Consider the following 25,169-nt stretch of genomic DNA (forward strand, 5'->3'; position numbering starts at 1 on the left):
CTAGCTAATGAAGCCGTGGTCGATGGCGACATTTTCCCTTATAAAGTTTTTTGCCAGGATCTAGGTGCTCTTCCTATAGTTCACCTTCAGGATTGTTGGAATAGACTTTGGACTGAAACTGGTCAATCAAAAGGCAGGAAATATTTTAACCTTCAGCCACTTATTTCATTTAAACCATGGTTTTTCCGTGCCAAATGCAATAAGTTAGTATGTTCTTCTATCATAAGAATGCGTTTGGGTCATGTTTGCACTCCTGTTCATCTTAACAGATTAGGCATTGTATCTACTGACATGTGTGAATGTGAATCCGATAAATGTGATCTAGATCACATTTTCTTTTCATGTTCTCTATTCGACCGCTCCTCATTCCTGAATGATCTAATATCTCTTAATGTTCCTTTTCCTACCTGTATATCCTGTCTAATTATGTATCCATGTAAATTTTATAAAATATTGTCATCTTTCATTCTTCAGAATCATATCAAAGTTTAAATATTTGTAATGTTGTGTAAGTAGCAAGTATATATGTATATTTATGAAATTTTTAATATCCGTTTCAATCCTCTTTCTACTTATCTGATCCTTTCCCGTGTTCCGTATCCTTTTTTTAACTTAGTTTCCCAATCTTACGTTATTGGCAAAAAGTAAAAAAAACATACAAATACAGTAAATAATAATTTGAAATATGAATGCAATTACAATGAGATGTAGATTTTGTCTTCAAGATTGCGAAGACACCTTTGAACTGACACCAGGCTGTGTTATTATTAATAAGGTTTTATTATGCTTTTCAATAAGGGTAAGCAATACAATTTATTTCCATCAACTTTCATTTATTAATGCTGTGATTGTTATGAGCAGGTTTTATTTCATATAGATCTCTTATTGTGGTTCTCCTTCCACAAAAGCCACAGTAGTAGTTGTAGAAAGAATAGAATACATCTTTTATCTATCTTTTACGCGTAGTAGTAATTTTCAAGTCACTTCAAGCCTCGTTTGATTGTAAATGACTTCACTACAAAAACAGAGAAGAACTCACAAAGATCAAATATCATTCTCACTCTCTTAAACTTTCATTTAAATATCAGACAACTTGAAGACAAGCTTTCTTAATTCTTCTGAAAGTGTGAATCTCCCTGTAGCATTCTTTTCTCAGCAATTCGGTTTGTAGCCTCTGCTTATTTTTTGGTATGAGAAAAAGTGGTGAGGTGGTGGTAGGTGCTACACCCTGCCCCTTACAACACAGTGCTGCTCTGGATTATAGAATAACCCAAAACATTAGCAGCATGATAATTGCGCTCATCTCCTATAGATTGTCTCATTACCCTACTAATTTCACTACCTTAGACCTGTGCTTCCCTGGAGCATAAAAAGAATAGGGAAGTCCCAGGGTACAGGGTGTTGTAAGAGGTGTCTAAGGGCATTTACCAGTGAGGGGGTCCTTTGCACAGGATGCCGGCTAGATAATAGGTACCACAACGGCACCTTTTTCTGCCATGTAGCAGTAATGTGTAAGCATTTTTGTGTTTTGGTCTGAAGGGTGCCATAGTTAGTGAAAGTACTGGGCAAATGAATCTTGAGAGGCATTGTAATGGATGCATGCATGCAATCGGTACTGCAGGGAGTATCAATTACCATCAGCTCAATATCCTACTCTTCTCACCCTTATTATCATAAAAAAAATAGTGATAGAGTGCTTCAAAACTCACAATTTCAATAATTTCCACTCATAAACTTATCTAAATAAATATAATTACAGGTAATGCTCTCAAACCATCTACCAAATTCAATATGCAAAATGTGTTCACAAAAAATAGATGAATTTTTAGCATTTAGAAAATCTATTATTGAAAGTGAAAATATTTTATTGAACAACATACATCAAATTGAAGATACATATACTGATATAAGTGAAAATTATACTAATGATGACAATGATATAGAAATTGGCACAAACCTGAATGAAACATTTCAAAATATTATTCCTGCTATCAAGCTAGCAGACTCCATTGGAAATAAACAATTGGAAAAAGTTACACGTCATTGCAAAGAGATACCATATGTAGATATGAAATCTAAAAATGAAGTAAGTTCATTGGAAAGAATTGATGAAAATGACAATACAAGCTATGGACACAATGAAATTCAAGAAAAAAGTGATAAAGATAATATTGGAACACTAGATACTCGATGTCTTATGTGTTTAAAAAGCTATCCAAACAGGTCCTCGCTACTAAAACATTATTTAACCGAGGAAAGAATTAGAGGACAACCATTGTCAGATAAAGAATTTAATTTAAAAGTAGAAGTAAAATCAGATGGCATTGACAAGGTTTATGTATGTTTAGAATGTAAGATGGAATTCAAATCTAAATGCCTTATTGATAAACATTTGAATTCACATAATATACACTATATTTGCAAAATATGTGGTTAGTTAATTAATTCATTTTCACTATTATCTTTTGTTTTACATGTGCATGAAATATATTGTGTCATTCCATCCAAAAGAGTTCCGAAGTCCCAAAACCTATTTATGCACCTCACAGCTTTGCCACTATGTAGGTTACTTATCCATATAATGTGTAGGCTGCCATTAATATATGTGTGATTCATACTATCTTCTTTGATGGGACACTGCAATTGACAGGAGTCAAGATAGTACTGAAAACAAGCTTTGTAAATGTCACGAATAAAATAATAATATGCAAAATCTAATGTAAAAATACATTTTAAATTTGGTACATACATTTTTAATACTTATAAAAGTATTTTATTAAAATGTATGTTGTTGTCAATAACATCTAGTATTATAGTTTTCTCCATTTTTACAACAAATTGTTGCATCATGATATAATTATTTCTATTCACTCAATAGGGAACTTTAAAAAAAAATCGGACCTTCTATTTCTGAACTCATGACAGTGTGTGTACAAATTTTCATCATGATCGCATCAGTATTTAAGGTGTAGCAGTAGGAAAGCATAACAAAAAAAAATTCATTTACAATTTATAATATTAGTTACAATAATTTTTATTGGCAGATTTAGTTGGCCAAAGCTTTTATGTAGCTACAAAACTATGTGCATACAGACATTCATTTATTTCCCAGGTAGAATGTATCACAGAGCTGTAGATATATTGAATCATGGAAAATCCCACAGTGATATTAAGATGTATTGTTCCTATAGTTGTGGATACAGTACAAGCTACCTGCATTTAATGAAGAACCATGAAAAAATACATAACAATGACTACAAGGTAAGGCCTACCATCAAACAAACCAAGGGGTCTTACTCTGGTCAAGATATAATGTCTTACAGTCATACTCCTGTTCCAATTGCTTATATCTTGTGGTTGCTTAAACTTGGGTGCCCTGCTCAAGACTGCAATGAAATATGTGACTGCCATAGTTGCACCAACAACCAGTGTAAGATTTAGTTTAGCGCAAGATGTCTGTTGGATGCACCAGGACAAGAGCTGCAAGATCGAATCAGAAATGAGGAGATCCGTAGGAGAACTAAAGTCACTGACATAGCCCAGATGATTGCAAAGTTCAAGTTGCAGTGGGCACGTAGCTTGAGAGACAGATGGCCATTTGGGCAGTTAAGTACTTGAATGTCGACCACATACCAGTAGATGCAGTGTTGGGCAGGCTAAAAGGATGAATAATTAGGCATAAAAGGCATTTATTTTCTCAAAATTGATTCCTTTAGAATTCTTTTTGATGTCATTTCTAATATACTAGATATTACTACCGTTTCGGAAACAAATGGCGGTCTGAGAGAAGAAGCGGCGCAAGAAAATCTCCCAGCATTCTTTTTTTGCACTCTTTTTAATGAAATATGCAATATTGCTATAAAATAATCATAATCTAGTCCCAGGCTGTCCAATCACTTAAGACATTCAGCTGTGGAGGAGTAGGATTTACAACAGAGCCATTTTTTAATAAAACATTAAATTTATTTATAGATAATGCCTGAACAGTGGTTGGGAAATTATTATAAAAGTGTATAAATTTACCCTTACAGCTATTATGTATCTTATGAAGCCTACCAGAATTAGTTACAAGCAATACCTTATTGATGTGAAAGATCTATAGGCGGAGAGTAAACCTGATTGATGGCGTGGCGATACAGGCCGTGGCGATGCTTCGCCATGCCATATTATTGTTACCCCCATCTATACGTATTACGTAGTACTTTCTCTTGTGGTAACTTCGAATTTCAAAAGTTCTGTTTATTGTGGTAAAAAAAAACTTACATATTACTTTCATTTCAAGAAATGAAAGTATTATTCAAGATTATACTTTCATTTCAAGAAATGAAAGTATTACTCAAGAGTAAATGCTTAAACAGTGATTCTAACCTAGTACCTACATTATTATGATTTTTCCTTATTATAACCCGAATTTCAAAAGCTCTGTTTGTTGTGGTAAAACAGAACTTACATAATTATTTTAACAATTATCTAATATCTTTAAATGAGCAATTCTTGTATATATATATATTCTGAATCTCGGAAACGGCTCCAACGATTTTAATAAAATTTAGTATACAGGTAGTTTCGGGGGCGAGAATTCGACCTAGCTAGGTTTCAATATTAAAAAATGTAATTTATCCGTGTTTTATATATATATATTATATACACAAGACTATAATAGCTCAGATGGGACATTGGGTGATCTGGAAAACAGAAGACCCTGGTTCGAATCCAGATGTCCTATAGTATTTTTTTTTTCAAGTTTTGTACATTCTTAAAAATCCGAGCAAGGCTCGGTCGTCCAGATATTATATACTTATATAAGTATAACATCATTTTCTGGAGAAAATTCGTAATATTGTATATTTTTATCATGCAATATTTAGTTCCTGTCATAATCTGTACTTTTGTGCCTATTACTTGTACAAAATAATTTCGATGTTTCACATCTGCCAGGCGAATTTTTTTTCTTCTTCTTCGTCGGATTACTCTTGACAGAGCAGTCGTGGTCATGTCGAACGACGAACGATTCTACGCCAGTTATCCCTGGCTGTTGCTTCTCTAGCACATGTGTTGAGGGGAGTATTGGTTTAGGGCTTTGATCTGGTCTGTCCAGCGCATAGGGGAGCGTCCTCTTGACCTACTGCCGTTGACCCTTCCCTGAACAAGTCTCTCTATGGCATGCTCCCCACGTCGCGTGATATGTCCGAAGTATCTGAGGATACGGGCTCTGACTATAGATGAAAGCCTTTCATTCACCTTGAGCTCTTCAAGTATGGAGACGTTTGTGCGGCGTTGTGTCCAAGATACTCGTAGCATTCGTCTCCAACACCATATTTCTAGTGCGTCAATCCTTTGTCTCTCTCGTTCTTTGACTGTTCATGTTTCGTTGTAGTATGGGAAACACTAGAGATCTTACTAACTGAACTTTAGTAGCTTAGGTGATATTCCTGTCCCGCCATATCATTGTCAACTTCTGCATTGCAGATCTGGTAATAGCAATTCGCCTTCTAATTTCGTCTTCCGAGCCACCAGTATTAGCGACCAGTGATCCTAAGTATATGTATGACTGTACAACTTCGCAATTAGCAATCTCGACTATATCTGGTGCATTGTTTTGACTTCGATCGATAATCACCATTTTTGTTTTCTGCCGGTTTATTTTAAGGCCATACTGGAGGCTGGTATGCTCGATACGATGTAATAATTCAGCAATGTTTTCCTTACTTGTCGCTATTAAAGTTGTTGTCGTCGACATATTGGAGATTGGATATGTTTTTGCCGCCAATTGGTATGCCATATGTCCAATCTTCTAGAGCTCTCCTCATAATGTGCTTCGTATAAATATTGAACAGAAGAGGCGACAAAATGCAGCCCTGCGAGACTCCTGCAGAGGGATGAAGTGGGTCAGACGTGACATTATCCACCTTGACTGAAGCGGAACCATGTTCATAAAGGGCTCTGAGGATTTGCACCAAGTGCTTGGGCACTCCCATCTCTATGAGGGTCTTCCATAGTTGTGGCCATTTAACAGAATCAAATGCCTTTTGAAAATCAACGAAGCATATGAAAGTCGGCCTTTGCTTTCTCTATTATTTGTCTCACAATTAGGATCTGTTCTCGTGTACCTTTGCCCTTTACGAAACCGGCTCTGGTGCTATTTCCTTCAGAATATAAGCCTTCAGTCTTTCGTTTACTATATGGAGTAAAATTTTGCTGGCATGTGGTATGAGCGCCATAAGACGATAGTTATTGCATTTCGTTGTAGACCCCTTTTTGTGTAATGGTATGAAAACAGAGTGCGTCCATTCCTTCGGCCACATCCCGCTCACCCAAATTTTATTGCATATAGTGTGAAACATATCTGCTTAATTTTTTTTCTAGTTTTGTAATAATGAAAATCACTGTTATTATGTAACCCAGTATGTAAATGTACTGTATAATATTCATAATATATTCAACAGTTTACCTGCAAGCAGTGTGGTAAAGGGTTCCAAGTGCGAACATGGTATGAACAACACCAGAATATTCACAAAGGCATCAAGCAGTATGTGTGTGACATTTGTGGTGCTGGTTTTCATATGCACAGGTATGCATTTATTTATTTATTTTTATGGAAAATGGGGACAAATGAGCGTACGGGTCACCTGGTGTCAAATGATCACCATAGTGTACACGCTCTTTTGAAAGTAGGAAACACCACACAAGGAAGCTCATTCCACAGCCTTCGTGAAGTGTGACTGAAGTGGCGATTATACCGTTACTATTACAGATATCAAAAAAACTTTAAACTGATATTGAAGGTATGTTACCTAATCAGTAAAATGATATTAATAACATTTTAAAAATTAAACGAAAAGTATCCAAAATTTTATATAACCACTCCGAACACACAGTGATAAATAACAATTTAACTTATTAACACATTATACTTTGACCATTTTATTTATAAATTTGTGACAGCTCACGCCCATGAAGTTTCGTATTGTTTTATGTTAAATTTTCATACAGATAATATTGTACTTCATGGACGGGTACCGCCCCCTTAGTGATGTGCCACATAACGATTAATACAATTGTGCCACAGATTACAAAATAATCGGTAGAAATATATGCTTATGTGTAAATTTCTTTTGATTTTCATTTATTAATTATAATTACAAACATTGTTTCTTGATGCCAAATACAACTTGTACAATGTAAGTCTCATAATTAAGACAAAGTGTATTAATTCGTCTGGATGGCTCACTGGGAAACTCTGTACCTACCAACCAGTGATTACCATCTGCTATGTAATTTAATGTAATGTGTAATAAATTGTTTAAATAATATAATTCCTTTTATTAACATGAGTAGTTAGAATCATCAGTTATATTCATGATTAATTCTTGTGTGCATAAATTATCAAATGCAGAAATCAAAAATCAGACATAATGACTCTCATATTTCTCTCCACCACACTTCTCAGTTCTCGGCTGTCAGGTGCGTGCAAGCGTTTTTGAGTAATTGAAACATTTTCATTCGCTGCTCGTACTTGTTGCTTTGTGTTAACGAAACGTCACTCGAATGGTTGGCTCAGTGGAAAAAGCGTTCGCACGGAATCGTTCATAAATTTTGTTGTCAATTATACTTTAAAAAAAAACAAATTGTTTAGATTTGAAAGGGCGACAACTCAAGTCAATTTCCTAATATGCAAATATTGGGGCTAAGCAGGTTATCAACTGTAAATTAGATTCTGTAGATGAAGCCACAACCTGAGAGTTGAACAAAACGTAAGGTTTATCAACGATACGTCACTCGACCACGTACCGGAAGACGTAGTGCTAGTAGGCCCTCCACTAAATGGACCGACGATCTGGTTAAGATCGCCGGAACACGTTGGATGAGGGCAGCGCAGGACCGATCGTCATGGCGATCTTTGGGGAAACCTTTGTCTTTCGGCTGAAATAACGTCATTCAAACGTTGGCTCAGTGGAAAGAGCGCTGGCACGAAACGCGAGAGGTCGCGGGTTCGACTTCCGCATCGTTCATAAATTTTATATTCAAATTTAATTTGCATACAATATGTTCCAGATATCTCACGGCGCACACTTCGGCGATGCACGCGGACGTGACGAACAAGAAACGATACGCCTGTCTCCATTGTTCGCTGACCTTCGGCTCAAAGAACAGTCTGACGATACATTTACAGGTACCTTGACCGGCATACCAAAGAAAAATTAAAACTACATCTAAATATCAAATACTTACCATTTTTTATCACAAACTATTAGAATAAAGACACTATTTTCTTCTAAATTAAAATTAAATCTTTTCGCCTGGAATAACAAAAGGTTCAGAGATAAGATAAAGAATGTTAACAAATAGACCATTACTGTGTTATATTATACTGAGTTATAATGTCATAAATACGACTGATTCGGACTCTTCTGACTAATCATGTTTGCCTAATACAGACGACAGTGATTAGTAATAGAGAATCCATTATTTGTATATAATTTATTCAAGTAAAAATGTTACTTACTACCTCTATAGAGCCTCTTGCTGTTAGACAACGCATGAAAATAGGCCATGTTCTTATTTTATCATAATTGACGTACAATAAACAACTAGATATCATAATCACACTCAAAAATTGTCTGAAGCAAAACTTTGCCTACGCGTCTACTAGGCAGAGTTTTCGTTCAGTTGTGTATCGACCGCGCTTTGAATACAACGCCACGCAATGACAAACTTCACGCAAAGGTTCAGTCAAAATTGTCCAAATAACAGTACATAATATATACAAAATCCTTTTTTAGTTTTTTAATTTAAAGAGGCACTAACCTGAAGGTTAGTGCCTTAAGTCCCTAGTAACAAAATTCTGTAACTAATTTGAAGTTTTTAATCATTTTGCTAAATAATTACATACATTTCAATTGACAAAACAAAATATTGTTGCCTCGTGTTCGCGTCCGAGCTTCTAATGAGCGTATACAATAAATAATGGTTTAATGTTATTAATATAATTAATGAAAGCGCGTACACCTTCCTTAAAGGACGGAAACGCTCCTGTGTTTCCTCTTGTGTTGCAAGAGATTATGGGTGGCGGTGATCACTTAACACGAGGTGACCCTTACGCTCGTTTGTCCTCCTTTTCCGTAAAAAAAAGTTCATAAGTATATACAACGCCGCAACCAAAACTTTTGTATCCCTTGTATTTTTTTTAAGCTTTCGTTGTATTGTAATATTGGTTGTTGGTGAGAAAATAAAGTTATTAATATTGTTGCGTAGCAACGCTGCAACGTAAATGACGAGAGTGTCAAACTTCAAGACATTGTTAATTTCAACAGCTCCGTCAGCAATACTCTTAACTCAGCGGAAAAGTGTTTACTTTAGACGCTGTAGACCCGGGTTCGGTGTATCGAATACCAGTGTATGGAATTTTTTGGGTTTTGTTAAGTTAATGGAAATTTCTAGTAAGTTCAGGATCAAATCGAACAGAAAAAAAGGGATGGAAAATGTGTAAGCAGGATAAAAATAGTTAAAAGAATTTTCTAGTACAATTTAAATTTAAAAGATGGAATGGGAGAATCATTTTAAAAATAGAACAGATCCGGGGGTATATAAGCCGTACTAAGCGTGGCCTACGGCAGTTCTAGTTCTGACTCGAAAGTGTAAAGAAGAACAAGAAGAAAAGAAGAAGTAGTGAAAAGTGGAAGTGTTCCAAGAAGAAGAAGATAGAAGAGACCTAGTGTTCGGTGCAGTGTGACGCGTTTAAGGTACTGCCGCCCACAAGACGAACAGCGGCAGACCGACAAGTGCAAGTTCAGAAAAAGTGAACGCAAATAAGGACTCGTTCTTATAAGCTTAGTATTATTTCCCATCCCTGACCCACTCTCGTGTCAATTGGTGTCAGAAGTGGGATTGGAAAGATGCCATTAGTGCCCAGGAACGAGAAGGGAGTGACAACGCGAGCGGGAGCAGCTGTAGCGGCAGAGAACGAGTCACAAGATGCTCCGGCTCTGGACTCAGTGCGACCGTGTCAGCACCGCAGGCTCCTGCCGTAGACATCAGCGCGCTCATGCAGCAGATGGCCGCCATGATGCAAGAGCAAGCGCGCCGACAGGAGGAGCAGCTGCGGGGCTTGCAAGAGGAACGAGCGCGCCTACAGGAGGAGCAAGTGCGTTGACAGGAGGAGCAGCTGCGAGCCTTGCAGGAAGAGCAAGCACGTCGACAAGAAGAGCAGCTGCGAGGTCTGCATGAAGGCCTCTCCAGGGAAATTTTATCAGTGGTGCAGAAAAACTCCGCTCGGATTGACGCTGTAGAAAAGGAGATCGCCCGGATTGACACTGTAGAAAAGGAGATCGCTCGGATTGACACTGTGGAAAAGAAGATGGGGGAGATGGAAGCAACCATTCATCAGCTCAATAAGAAGGTCGTGTGTGGGGTCCTTCAGCCAACTCAGGAGTCACCAGTGGAATCACATCGACAAGAAGTTTGAAAGTACCCCTCTACGACGGCAAGTCTTCCTGGGCCGCCTTCAAGCTACAATTAGAGACGGTCAGAAGAGCAAGTGGTTGGAGTGACCAAGAAGCACACTCTGCCCTCACACTAGCGCTCCGTGACGAAGCACTTTCCGTATTGGAAGCACTCGGCGCTGGGAAGGAGGAAGTAGCCTACACGGGCCTTCTTGACGCGTTGGAGGCACGTTATGGCGATAAACACCTTGAGTATGTCTATCGGGCGCAGCTTAAGGACCGCATTCAAACTGCGGTTAAGGACCGCAGTTTGACTGCGGTCCTTAAGCTGCGGTCCTTAAGCGGGCCATCGAAACTCTGCAGCAGTGGTCCGTGGAAGCTGAGAAGCTAGTGCGTAAAGCATATCGTCGCCAGCTGCAATAGAAGAAATGTTGCTCCAAGTGTGCATCGATGGAATACGGGACGCCGGAGTAAGAGCAGCCGTACGACTGAGTCATCATACTAGTTTGAAGGAAGCGGTGGCACATGCGTTGAAAGTGGAAGCGGTTCGCCACGATTCTCGGGCGTTGAGACTCCGCGAAATTGTACCAGCAGATTCCAGCCGAATGCGAGAATACAACCCGGTATGCTACGGCTGTTGGGAGCGAGGACACCTCAGGAGCACTTGCCCCAGACGTGAGCGCATAACGCAAGGTAGGGAGGTTGCGACAATCTCAACGTCACCGCTGGAGCAACAGGAAAAGGCCAGAGCAGCGGGGTGGGCGCTGGCCGGTAAAAGGAAAGTCCCAAGGATTTTCGTGAAGCAAGCATGTGACGGAAACACTTTGGTTATAGAAGGAATGACAAATGGAAAATCTTGCCGTTTCACTTTGGATACGGGTACTCACGTACAGTCGTTAGCCAAAGAAGACTAGAGACCATCGGAAGACGACATATCCGAGAAAATGTAAACTTAACACTGACAACAGCTACAGGTCAGCGCATACCAGTCCAGGGAGAGAAGGTCGTGGCCATGAAACTCGGGGATACGTTGTACTGGCAAAAAGTGGTGATAGCGGATATCACAGATGACTGCATCATTGGGTTGGATTTTCTTCGAAATCATCAGTGTACCATTGCCATGAAACATGGTGTATTGAAGCATGGAGGTGAAGAAATTCCAATAAAAGGCGGAACTTTTGGGAAAGTGTTGTGCTTAAGAGACACTACTTTAAATCCGAGATCGCAGACCCTAGTCCCGGTAGTCCTGCCAAGGGATGATAGAGGAAGACCTTGTAAATGCGCTATAATAGAAAGAGAAACATCGGACACGACATGGATCCCAGCCAGGACTGTTGTGGGAAACTCCCGAATTGCGATGGTTCCCGTGTTTAATCCTCACGAGGACAAGCAAATCATTGGGAAGGGAACAGTGATCGGAGCTTGTGAGGAGATAGCTTGGTTAAGAAAGTGTGTAGAAGGGAGGACGACCGTAGCTGCAAGCCAGGATGTGAACATCCAGAAACTTCTGGATGGCTGTAAGGACAATCTTACCAAACTACAGTTAATAAAAGCGAGAAATTTCCTGCTACGCTACGCCGGGATGTTCTCGAAGAACGATGGGGACATCGGAAGAACTGGTTTGGTGAAAAACAAGATCGACACAGGAGACACTGTTCCGATACGGCAAAGACCAAGACGTATTCCGTTTGCACGTGAACAAGAAGTGGAAGACATGATTCGGGATATGAAAGAAAATGGTGTGATAGAACAGTCATCGAGTCCATGGTGTTCTCCAGTGGTTCTGGTAAAGAAGAAGGATGGATCAACTAGATTTTGTGTGGACTATCGGCGTTTGAACGATGTAACTAAGAAAGACAGTTATCCATTGCCAAGAATCGATGACACCTTAGATTCACTTTGTGACATGACGTGGTTCTCTACTCTGGATTTGAAAAGTGGCTACTGGCAAGTCAATCTGGACCCTAAAGACAAAGAGAAGACGGCGTTTTCAACCGGAAAAGGGTTATGGCAGTTCAAAACAATGCCCTTCGGATTATGCAATGCCCCAGCTACTTTCGAAAGGTTGATGGAGCATGTGCTGGCAGGTATGTTGGGAGAAACCTGCCTTGTCTACTTGGATGACATAATCATGGGACGAAGTTGAAGATCATCTTAAGAAGCTCGAAAAAGTCCTCGCAAAACTGCAGGGTGCCAACTTGAAGTTGAGTCCAAAGAAATGTTCCTTCTTTCAACGTCAGGTGAATTACTTGGGGCACGTTATTTCGGAGCAAGGCGTTGCGACGGATCCTGCCAAGATAAGTGCTGTCAAGGATTGGCCGACGCCGACAGAAAAGACACATGTGAGAGCATTCCTTGGACTATGCTCATATTATCGACGCTTTGTGGAAGGGTTTTCCGACGTTGCTAAGCCCTTACATCGACTGACGGAGGAGAAAAGAGCCTTTTCCTGGGATGAAGACTGCGAACAAGCTTTCTTAGAGTTGAAGAAACGACTATGTGAATCACCTATCCTCGAATATCTTGACACGGAGGGAAGATTCATAGTAGATACTGATGCTAGCAATTCTGGAATTGGTGGAGTGTTATCTCAGAAGAAGGGAGATCAAGAAGTTGTAATTGCATACTTTAGCAAATCTTTATCGAAGCCGGAGAGAAACTATTGTGTAACTCGTAGGGGGTTACTTGCCGTGGTGAAGACATTACAACATTTTAAAAAGTACTTGTTGGGTCGCAAATTCCTCGTAAGGACTGATCTTGCCGCCTTGAAGTGGTTACTAGAATTCAAGAATCCGGAAGGACAAGTGGCCAGATGGATTGAGCAACTTCAAGAATATGACTTTGAAATCGAGCATCGAGGAGGAAAAACTCATGAAAACGCAGATGCTTTATCTAGAAGACCTGTTCCGACGGAATGCAAACATTGCATTCGTCAGGAGGAGAAAGAAAATCCTATAATCCGACTGATCAGAACAGATTCGATCGATGAGAACTGGAGCAACGAAGCAATGAGGAGAGCTCAGGAAAATGATAAGGATCTTCAACCACTTTTACATTGGCTAGCAAGTGGATCATTTAAACCAAAATGGTCTGATGTAACTAGACACAGCATGGCTACCAAGAGTCTCTGGGCACAGTGGGACAGTTTGGTGATGCATGACTGGTTGCTCTGCCGGGAATGGGAAACCCCGAAGGGAAAGGATTGCCATCTGCAACTGGTCGTTCCCAGGGAGAAGGTGAACGAGATCCTGAGAGCTTATCACGATAGTTCTTCAGGTGGACATTTGGGAATAAAAAGAACTCTCACAAAAATTAAAGAACAATTTTACTGGTTGCATTGCCGTGATGATGTCGAAGACTGGTGTCGAAAATGCAAGAGTTGTGCATCTGTCAAAGGACCTCAGACCCGGAGCAGAGGAGCTATGAAGTTGTATAATATTGGGGCTCCGTGGGAGAGAGTAGCTCTGGATATAGCCGGACCGTTTCCAGTCACCAAAGCTGGAAACCGTTACATAATGGTGGTGATGGATTATTTCACGAAGTGGCCGGAAGCATTTGCTCTACCTAATCAAGAAGCAGTCACCGTTGTGACGAAGCTGTTGAATGAAGTTTTCTGCAGATTCGGTGTGCCTTTGGAGATGCACAGTGATCAAGGGCGGAACTTCGAGTCACAATTATTTCAAGAAGTTTGCAAGATCTTGGGAATCCATAAGACCAGAACTACGCCATATCATCTACAGTCGGACGGGATGCTGGAGAGGTTTAACCAAACATTGGAGTGGCATCTGGCAAAAGTAGTGGACAGTCATCAGGATAACTGGGATGAGTACATTCCACTGTTTCTAATGTCGTATAGATCCGCAATACACGAGACGACTACGGTGACTTCTGCGTACGCCAATTTTGGAAGGAAATTGAAATTGCCAGCTGATTTACTCTCAGGCTGTCCACCAGTTACTTTAGACGCTGTAGACCCGGGTTCGATACACCTACCAGTGTATGGAATTTTTTGGGTTTTGTTAAGTTAATGGAAATTTCTAGTAAGTTCAGGATCAAATCGAACAGAAAAAAAGGGATGGAAAATGTGTAAGCAGGATAAAAATAGTTAAAAGAATTTTCTAGTACAATTTAAATTTAAAAGATGGAATGGGAGAATCATTTTAAAAATAGAACAGATCCGGGGGTATGTAAGCCGTACTAAGCGTGGCCTACGGCAGTTCTAGTTCTGATTCGAAAGTGTAAAGAAGAAGAAGAAGAAGTTAAGAAGAAGTAGTGAAAAGTGGAAGTGTTCCAAGAAGAAGAAGATAGAATAGACCGAGTGTTCGGTGCAGTGTGACGCGTTGAAGGTACTGCCGCCCACAAGACGAACAGCGGCAGACCGGCAAGTGCAAGTTCAGAAAAAGTGAACGCAAATAAAGACTCGTTCCTATAAGCTTAGTATTATTTCCAATTCCTGACCCACTCTCGTGTCATTATATTCATTTTTTGTTTACTTTTCTTTAAAAAAAAGAAATAGAAAAAACACTTGTATAATAAAATCGCAGTCGCGTTAACGTTATCTATAGATATAAGGTTTTATGTCAGAAATCTTACTAGTCAAAACAAAGCCTCCAATAATATCAGACTGATTACTGTTTGGTATTGAAAAAATATTAAAAATTTAAGAGCCCCATAACGTAACAATATTTTGATTTTGGCCGACAGACAATCAAAGAAACTGGATGAAATTTTAGTCTCTTATTGAAATAACATTCTCAATTTCAGGAACATGGCTTCACTAGTGAGTATCTGTGTGACGGTTGCGGCAAAGTGTTCATGAGTTCAAGACAACTGTCTCACCACCGGCGGACGCATTCAAACGAGAAACCTTATAAATGCAGGTAATATGTCGTCAAATTAACCTAACATCGATATACAGGATGTTATCATTAAGTGTAAGCAGGCGATAATTCCGTAACTATTACAGATAGTGGGATGCTCTTTTGCACAGGATGCCGGCTATATTATGGGTAACACAAAGACGTCTATTTCTGCCGTGAAGCAGCTGCAGTGTCAGCATTATTGTGTTTCGGTCTGAAGGGCGCCGTAGCAAGTGAAATTACTGGGCAAATGAGACCTAACATCTTATGCCTCAAGGAGACGAGCGCAATTGTAGTGCCGCTTAGAAGTTTTGGGGTTTTCAAGAATCCTGAGCGGCACTGAATTGTAATGGGCAGGGCGTATGAATTACCATCAGCTGATCGTCTCGTCCCTTACTATCATAAAAAAATATCAAAAAGCTTTAACTTGATATCGAAACCACGTTACCTACTTAGTGAAATAACATCAATTACTTTTTATAAAAAATCAAAGGAAAAGTATTCAAAATTTTGGTATTAAACACTACAAAACACATTATGATACATACAATTTTTTTTTGTTGATAACAGGACATGTAATAAAACGTTCCCCAAGAAGTTCAACATGCTACAACACGAGTCAACACACACTAACACGCGGTTCTCGTGCACCAAATGCACTGCGAGTTTTAAGCAACGCAGCAGTTTAAACCGCCATACGGCATCGTAAGTTGACTTACAACAATTTGCTTATCAAAAAATTAAATTAATTTATGTTAAATTATAGCCACATACGCTATTCCATCTGTGCTAATCAGCGTGACGTAGTAGTGAACACAGTGAGATGCAATCTTGGTCGCCCTATGTGTCCTTGCGCCCTTGGTGCCCGGACGGCTCCTTTGCACAGGATATCTGCTAGATTATGGGTCCCACAATGGCGCCTATTTCTGCTGTGAAGGAGTAATGTGTAAGCATTATTGTGTTTCGGTCTGAAGGGCGCCGTAGCTAGGGAAATTACTGGGCAAATGAGACTCGACATCTTATGTCTCAAGGTGACGAACGCAGTTGTAGTGCCACTCAGAATTTTTGGGTTTATCAATAATCCGTAGGCGTATCAATTACCATCAGCTGAACGTCCTGCTCGTCTCGTCCCATATTTTCATTTTAAAAAAAACTCTGTAATATAATGAAATAACCACCTCTTCGGAAAATACGGTGGCGCTTTGAGAAGGAGAAATTCGAGATGATTTTGGCTTATTGATATGAACATACAGCGATAGGTGGTCACTGAAACTTCTAGTTTGTTCTTATATTACCAGTTGCACCTGATTGTTCAGGTACCCGATTTTTACCCGTTTATTAAAGCTTTTTAAACAGGATGTCGCCTAAGTAAATCAGTAATGTGCAAGTATTATTGTGTTTTGGTTTGAAGGGCGAGGTACCTATGATAATTTGTATTGTCAGGGTGTCCAATTTGGGTGTCAATGCGCGTGCGCATCGTAAAAATACACACAGATAATTTTTTCCTAACGCGGGATTAACTTCAAAATTAAAACTGCTGGTAATAAAAGTTCTGGGTAAAATGTTTTTGAAAGATTTGTTTAGGTTTATTTACTCTTGATTTGGCCTGTCTTTGTATCCCTTATCTGTTTGTCGAATGCACGTCCCGACGAATGTTAACTGACATTTACCAAACTCTTTAAATTTGTCAAACATTAAGATTTTAATGTTCTTTGTTTCAGAAAACATGCTACAGAAGATTCCAAAAAAACATGAGCAAACGAGACCCATTTTTTCTGGGCAAGGTTTGCTCCTGATAAGGATACTATAAGGCAATCGAAAAGGTTTCAAGAGTTATCAGGGTGGAAAGGCTACTTGCATTAAAAAAATTATCCAAACCAATATTATAAAGCGAAAAAGAGAAGAATTGAGGAATTTGATTTTTTTTGTTTGTTTGTTTCCTCTGGACTTATCATAATATTATGCTACATGTCTGAAATATACAAATTTAATTTGTACTAAAGATTTATAATTTAATCCCAAAAGTAAAGGATATAATTTAAAAATAACAATATGATTAGATTTGCTAGATCGACATCTCAAGTCAATTTCCTAATATGAAAATATTGAAGAGGTTATCAACCGTAAAGTAGATAGATCCTGTACATGAAGCCACAACCTGAAAGTTGAACATTACAAGATTTGCGACCGATGTGTTACTCGAACCTGTTACCGTTACCGTTGTTACCGTTGGCTCAGTTGGTAATAGCGCTCGGACGGAACCCAAGAGGCGCAGTTCGATCCTCGCGACTTTCATAAATTTTGATTTGTATATTTAATTCCAGAAGTGATATTACAAAAAAATAAAATTATGTCAGACATAAGTAAGGCGAAATTAAGGTTCTTTTTATTTATTTTTTATGACAATATATATATATGAGACGAGCAGGACGTTCAGCTGATGGTAACTGATACGCCCCACCCATTCCAATGCAGTGTCGCTCAGGATTCTTGAAAAACCCAAAAATTCTGAGTGGCACTACAATTGCGCTCGTCACCTTGAGACATAATATTTTGTTAAGTCTAGGATATCCCTAACATCTGTGGCGGTCTTCCACAGTGCGGTTTTCAAGGATCTTTCTTCCTCGTACTACAAAGCTATGGAATGAGCTTCCTTGAGCAGTGTTTCCGGGACGATACACGTGGGTACCTTAAAAAAAAGCGCGTACACCTTCCATAAATACCGGCAACGCTCCTGTGATTCCTCTGGTGTTGTAAGAGAATGTGGACGGCTGTGATCACTTAACACCAGGTGGCCCGTACGCTCGTTTGTCCTCCTTTTCCATAAGGAAAGTCTCATTCGCCCAGTAATTTCACTAGCTACTGCGCCCTTTAGACCGAAACACAGTAATGCTTACACATTACTGCGTCGTGGCAGAAATAGGCGCCGTTGTGGTACCCGTGATCTAGCCGGTATCCTGTGCAAAGGAGCCTCCCACTGGTTGTTTGCATGGAAACTTAAAAATAATTAATGGGTTTGTGGTCAGGCACTGTCTGGTATCTGACTGATCGGACAACCTAGACTTGACTGTGCTTAGAGACTTTAATGAGTATTGCATAATATTGTAGATGAACATTCTTTTTTGTTGTTTGGTTGAGTTCTCGTGACAGGCTTCAATCATGCTCGCTTAAATGTCACTGCTTGTGGCGGCGACGTGGGACGGGTAGTTCCCTTCCCCAAAATATTTTGACCATATGGTCGAGGTATGTGATGGCTGGCGTATGCGTCATGCTCGTGAAGGGACGCTACTTTTGGTGATACGACGATCCTGTGGCCAGAAACTCCTCCATGTTTTTAAAATTAATGATGTTAATTTTTTATAATCGCTTATAAAAAATTATTTATTTACGGTGTGTGTGGATTCTACTGTACTTAATAAATCTTGTTATTACGTAATAATTTACATTTATGTATTTGACGTTTGAGTATTTTTGTTGCATCACTTTTCATATATTGTAACTGAAATTATTAGTAAGAAAATGTTGATTTAAAAGAGTGGCAATGAGTTTCTTGCCACTTCTCATTAAAGCTCAACCCTTTCCGAAGTCGTGGTTTAAATATAAAAAGGAAAGAAAACTTTTGACACTCATAAGTGTATTTTCGTTGACCTACAAGAATAAAGTGATTTTGATTTGATCATAACTCATAATCCAGCGAATTTAGATAGTGACTAGCTATCGGCCAGTCTTCAGCATAGATGAAGTGAGAAACTTTCGTTTCTAACCACGCTTGTGTGAATCGAGTTTTATGACATGACGGTAAGACTTCCTAAAAGGACTCTTCTTACTTTTACGGGTGCTATATTCATTTTCCAAGAATAAAATTTCTTGCTTTCTTACAGGACTTCTTACAATTCTATCCTTCACGACTATAATCGTCTTTTTAGTACGAATACTACGTGGACGGCCAATCTTTTTCCTATAGATAATTTATACGTAGAGCTGTGAACACGTCGAAAAAAATTGCGACGAACTGTTAACCTCTATTTTCAGCAACTCACGCACACAAACAATGTGACATATGTATCGCGAGTGTAAGACGTAGCTTGCCACATAGTAATAAAACTTTCCTGTTGTCATGCGTCATTGTACCAATCAACAGTCCGCTTCTCAAACATTCGACTAACACCAAGCGGATGAAGAGTATTAAAAATCGCATTTAGCTCCACACTCCATTTTAATTTTATCACAAGTATATTTAACACGTCATATTTGATCATGGTTTATTTAAACATTAAATAAAAACTATAACCTGTCCGCCCGGATCACACCTAATGAAAATAAAATTTTAAACAGACAAGCATTTTTTTTTATTTTACTATAACTTAACATTACGTCAATTTATCCATCCCAGTCTGGACGTAGGCTTAAAAGACCACACTCGCACAGAACACCGGCGTGAAATAGCGGTCTGGTGCCGCCATGTTTCGAATAGGTTAGTGCCGAGGATCGGCTGTAATGAATAACCCCCTCCACCAGAATATGACAGCGGAACTTAAAAAGATTTTATCCTGGCCAGCTCTACCAGAGTCGGAGAATCCCTACCCGAGCATTCTCGCTCGGGCTGCCCGTCGTATTCTGGGAGAGCACAGAACACCGCATGTCAAGACAAACAGTACAGTAACACCACGGCACCCCGCTCCACGCTTAATGTGGACTGTTGTAACATCAGGGGAATTCACTCCAATTTAAATCCGTCCACCACCACCGACGGAGATGAGACGGCGCGACTGGCCTTGTGTTTCCTTACGGAGACGCAGATATCTCGATCTAGCGATACGCCATATTTAACTTACCCCGGGTACAAAATTGAGCATAATTTTTGCCTCATGCTGGGGTATGTGTGTAAGTTAGGGAGGATATTTGTTGTCGCCGTTTCGGCAATTTTGAGGTTAGGGACCTGTCCTCTGGCTCCGCGTTGATTTAGAGGACCGCGTCCGCATATATGCGTGTGTCTACAGGTCCCATAGTGGTAACGCAGAAATGGATCATCTCATGGGCTGCGTCCAGGGGGCAATTGATGACGTGCTGGCACAGATCCCCTCCGCTGAAATCGTAGTCTTGGGTGATTTCAACGGGCACAATGCCGAATGGCTTGGGTCACGTACCACAGACTACGCAGGGCGATCTGTGCATAATTTTGCACTGGCGTATGGTCTGTCCCAATTGGTTGAGTCGCCAACGCGGCTCCCCGATGTGGAAAGCCACATGCCGTCCTTATTGGATCTTCTGCTGGCTACACATCCTGATAATTACCAAATTTCTGTCGACGCCCCGCTCGGAACGTCCGACCATTGCCTAGTCAGGAGTGTAGTGCCAGTATCCGATGCCCACGTCGCAGACCACCAGCGACCCGCCGCGTTTGGCACTACAAGTCAGCAGATTGGGGATAGGATGCGTTTCTTTTTTGCATCCTACCCTTGGGGCAAGGTTTGTTTCCCTTCGGATGATCCCAATGCCTGCGCCGTTGCAGTAGCCGATGTGATACTGCTGGGCATGGATATTTTTATACCAAACTCTGTAGTACCGATCGTTGGCACATCACAGCCCTGGTTCGATACGTCATTCAAAGCAGCATCTGACTGCAACAAACAGGCATACCAAACCTGGGTTGCGGTGCTGGGCTCAAAGGATCCGAACTGCAAGATTCTAAAGAGGAAATATAACCGTGCCTCCAGAGCTTATGCAAGTGGACCTCCAGCTTCCTCATATATCTCTATCGACGGTTATTGCTCGAACCCGTGAACGCTGGAGTGCCCTAAGGCTGTGTGCTATCTCCCACGCTGTTTCTTATGCATATCAATGATATGTTGGACACCTCCGACATACATTGCTATGCAGACGACAGCACTGGTGATGCTGTAGACAAGGGCCATGCAGGTCTCTCGGGAAATCGTCGACCATTGCCGGGAGAAACTAGTGTCTTCTATGGAGTCCTTTCTTGAGAAGGTCGCGGATTGGGTTAATTAAACCTTGTCCAATTTATACCCCCAGAAGACTCAAGTTTGCGCGTTAACCACAAAAAAAAAAACCATTTGTCGTTTTACCGCTCTTTGACAAACATTCTAGTTCTCTACAAAGCGCAGGTACGGCCACACATCTCCATGTGTGGCCGTACCTGCGCTGCTGTCATCTCTGGTCTGGCGCACCCCAGTATCAGCTCGATCCATTTGACTGAAGTGTCTGAGTGTCTTGACTGTGTTCTGAAGAGCTGATTGGCTTGATACCTGCCGCCGAATTCCATCTTCGCATGCCACGCCATAATTAAGAATATCATCCCCACCATCTGGATGTGTGGATGGCATACCTCCACAGTGTGGTTTCAAGAAACTTTCTGCGACGTACGACGAAGCTGTGAATGAGCTTACTTGTGCGGTGTTTCCAGGACGATACAACATGGGTATATTAAAAAAAAAGAGTACATTTTTTTTTGGGCCCACAATGCTTTTGTGATTCCTCTGGTATTCCAGGAGAATGTAGGCGGCAGTGATCACTTAACAGTCATCTGCTGTTACGCGGTCCACCACGCGCTACTGGAAGAGAGGACAAACGAGCGTATCGTTTGTCCTCTCTTCCATAAAAAAAAAATCAATGAGAAGAGATAAAGTATCTCCAAATTTTTATTTTGTATATTTTGACGTTTATTGGAGTTTACTCCTTAAGAATCGATTTTCATATAAGGCGCCCGGTATGAGAAAAATATGGAGAGTAAAACCTGCTCATCAAAATTTGATAGTAACGTTTTTCTCATTTTAATAGAAACAGACTTTGTCTTCCTATACAAATAAAGTAACAATTAGCATTGTATTTTCCCGTCGGCCACCTAGCGTTACTTTGAAAATTATTTTATTTTGCAATAAGAAGTATTGTGGCTAGTGAAAGTTAGTTTCCTAAACTTTATTAGATGGCCTTGAACCACAGACGCCTCTTATCTTAGTTCAAAATAAAAATAAATAATACTAGATTAAACGTCATCTAGTGTCACTTTCATGAACTATTTCGTTTTTCCAAATCGACCACTGAATCTATCGAGTAATACGACAACATAACGTTTTCGATAGATGGCGCTGATCACAGATTTTAAAAATTATGTACCTGACCATAAGAGAAATCACTATTAACTGTGAGGTTATTTTATTTTGTTAATATCTTTATTTTTTTGGAGTTTATTGGAGCTTATAGTCACTTTTATAAACTATTTCGTATTTCCAAGTCGAACACTGAATCTATCGAGTAATACGACAACATAATGGTTTTCGATAGATGGCGCTGATCACAGATTTTTTAATAATTAGGTACCATAAGAAAAATCACTATTAACTATGAAGTTATTTTATTTTTCTTATTTAATTAATGCGCTTTTATTAGCTTCTGCTGTATGTCTGTTTGTAACCGACTCCATTGGACTTGATTTTGTTTAGTACCTGTTCAAAGACAATCGTTCTTGAGGAGTAAACTCCAGTCGTGTGTCCGAGCTGACACACACGCTTTCTTTATGTTATAGTTTTGTTGGTTTTTTATTATTAATTGATCTGTATAATGATTATTTACAATGACTGAAGGTAGATTTTGTTAGAGCGCAAACAGATAGTTTCAAAAAATAGACGCGTTTATGATGCTTATGATGATTTTAGGGTTTCAAACCCAGATTTTATATCTGCTGAATTTTAAATAGTAAAAGCAAGGTTTTAATTAATTTAATTTTAATTTTTTCAATTCTTATTTATGCAGAAAATATAATTTAACTGGATTAAAGAATTATACCTAGACTTTAACGTCACACTGCGCTTCTACCAATAGCATTGCGTTTCGATGTTTTATATTTCGCGCGTATTTATTACACTTTAGTTTATTTAATTTTAAAAAAAGTCATAAGAATAAACTATTTAAGATTAAATCAATAATATTAAAGACAAAAAAAATATTTGAAACAAATACCTATAAGTTACATGCATAGACCCTTTAAGTCGACAAATCTCACTTGGTTGCAGCGTCATATCTATTTTCAGTGATGTATGTAGTCTCACCCTGAATATAACCCTGTCATATTTTATAACCGTTACTCATCTTAAAGTAATATGGACGGCTCACTGAAGATGGTGTCGCTACTTCAAATACTGTTCACTTCACAATTATTTAAATTGGTTTTCAACACGTTTATAACAATAATTATACGTGTGTTCATTTATGATGTCTTAACTTGGGTAGTCTATCGAAATAAATTAGATATTCTGATGTTATGCTTAGATTATGTTTACCCAATCGATTCTGTAGCATAAAATTTACACATTCTCATTTAATTTCCTCCACAATCTATTTGAAAGATATTAATAACATCATGAAAAGTAAAATATTGAATTGCAGACAAATTCGATTGACTCGATTAAAAGCCCACATTTTCACTGTAATAACTAAACCAATTTCTATACTTATGTTGTATTGTTAAATACTTTAAAGACAACATTTTCGAAAACTATTTTTTTGAACACGGTTTGGTTTCTTTAAAATATTGTTGAATGTTTTGACTTTTGTACGATTTTATAATAATAATCAGGGGACTGACCCTGAACGAATAAGGTAGTACTCTGAACCTAATACCACCATAATATTATATACTACATGGCCTGCAGCAGACTTATCGTGCCCCGCCGCAGCCATGCGCCTTCCACCGCTTTCCAGCAGAACGAAGAGCGGGACTTAGATTGCATATCATGATTATGAAGGAAAAATAATCTGACATTACCTAGGCTACGTTCACACGTCGACGCTGGCGTGTTGACGCCGTACGTGGCATTCGAACACCGTGCGTCGCGTCTCTAAGTCATTAGAACCATTGCAGCGTGAAGGTCGTCGCTCGCGTCACACAAAATGATGAGGTTTGATAAAGGAAAAGACGAGTTATTGATTGAATAAGTAAAATCTTATAATGCAGTGTATGATAAAAGTGACAAGAATCATAAAAACAATATTTATAAGCATCAATGTTGGGAAAAAATTAGTTATGTAGCCACCTGCGACACGCCAAACGTATTGACCGCCACCGCTGTGCGTTGCGTTCAGACGTTGGAAGCCACGGAATTGAACGTTGACGCTAACACCAGACGCCGCGTACGGCATAAAATAGGAGACATAGCCTTAGTGCTGCCACGTTTTTGTAGCGCGTCAGCTATGTTTGCACACGCAGAGATCGATAGCTGTAGCGCCGTTCTACGTAAAAAGTGTTTTCTCTACTCCGTCGAATAGGAGGCAGCAGTAGCAGTTATCTGAAGGCAATAGCCGACAGCGGGGACTGTCCGTATGTTGGCCATATGAAAAATAAATATGTGCCTTCGTAGATATAATTACTAACACAATTATAATATTATAGGTTTACTAACAATGGATCGTAGTTATCAGAAAATAAACGTTTTATTATTATTATTTTATAATAATATTATAAAGTTAGATTATGGGTCACACTACGGCGGTCGCCGACTATTTCTGCCCTGAAGCAGTAACGTGTAAACATTTTTGTGTTTCGGTCTGAAGGGCGCCGTAGCCAGTGAAATTACTGGGTTATGAGACATAACGTGATTCTAGGTGCGCAATTGTAGTGCCGCTTAGAATGTTTGGGTTTTTCAGGAATCCTGATCGGCACTGCATTGTAATGGGCAGGGTGTATCAATTAAGTACCATCAACTGAATGTCTTGCTAGTCGCGTCCCTTATTTTCATAAAAAAACAGTTAACACACATTTTCTTGTGTTATTAAAGTTTTATTCGAGCGGTGGCAGTTCTTCGACATATGTATTTATTTGAGTAACGGGGTGTCCTGTTTGCAACCGAAACAC

The 25,169-nt window shown here is 39.4% G+C and overlaps 1 protein-coding gene across 2 annotated transcripts; it reads left to right on the forward strand.

Annotated features, from left to right (window-relative positions):
- Positions 1 to 656: 656 nt before the first annotated feature.
- On the forward strand, positions 657 to 17,303 carry LOC126979742 (zinc finger protein OZF-like). 2 transcript variants are annotated; one of them, XR_007732870.1, is made up of 8 exons: positions 657 to 799; positions 1,760 to 2,432; positions 3,117 to 3,261; positions 6,447 to 6,571; positions 8,056 to 8,173; positions 15,207 to 15,322; positions 15,872 to 16,006; positions 17,023 to 17,303. XR_007732870.1 is itself a non-coding variant. In XM_050829251.1 (8 exons), exons 1-8 carry the CDS (start codon positions 686 to 688, stop codon positions 17,054 to 17,056), a joined length of 1,464 nt encoding a protein of 487 aa, XP_050685208.1. In that variant the 5' UTR covers positions 657 to 685; the 3' UTR covers positions 17,057 to 17,303. The 2 variants fall into 2 exon arrangements, 1 of the variants encoding a protein (XP_050685208.1); XM_050829251.1 differs by having other exon boundaries at positions 3,113 to 3,261.
- The last annotated feature ends 7,866 nt before the right edge of the window (positions 17,304 to 25,169 follow it).

This window comes from Leptidea sinapis, chromosome 4 (assembly GCF_905404315.1).
Source record: "Leptidea sinapis chromosome 4, ilLepSina1.1, whole genome shotgun sequence".
Lineage (NCBI taxonomy): Eukaryota > Metazoa > Arthropoda > Insecta > Lepidoptera > Pieridae > Leptidea > Leptidea sinapis.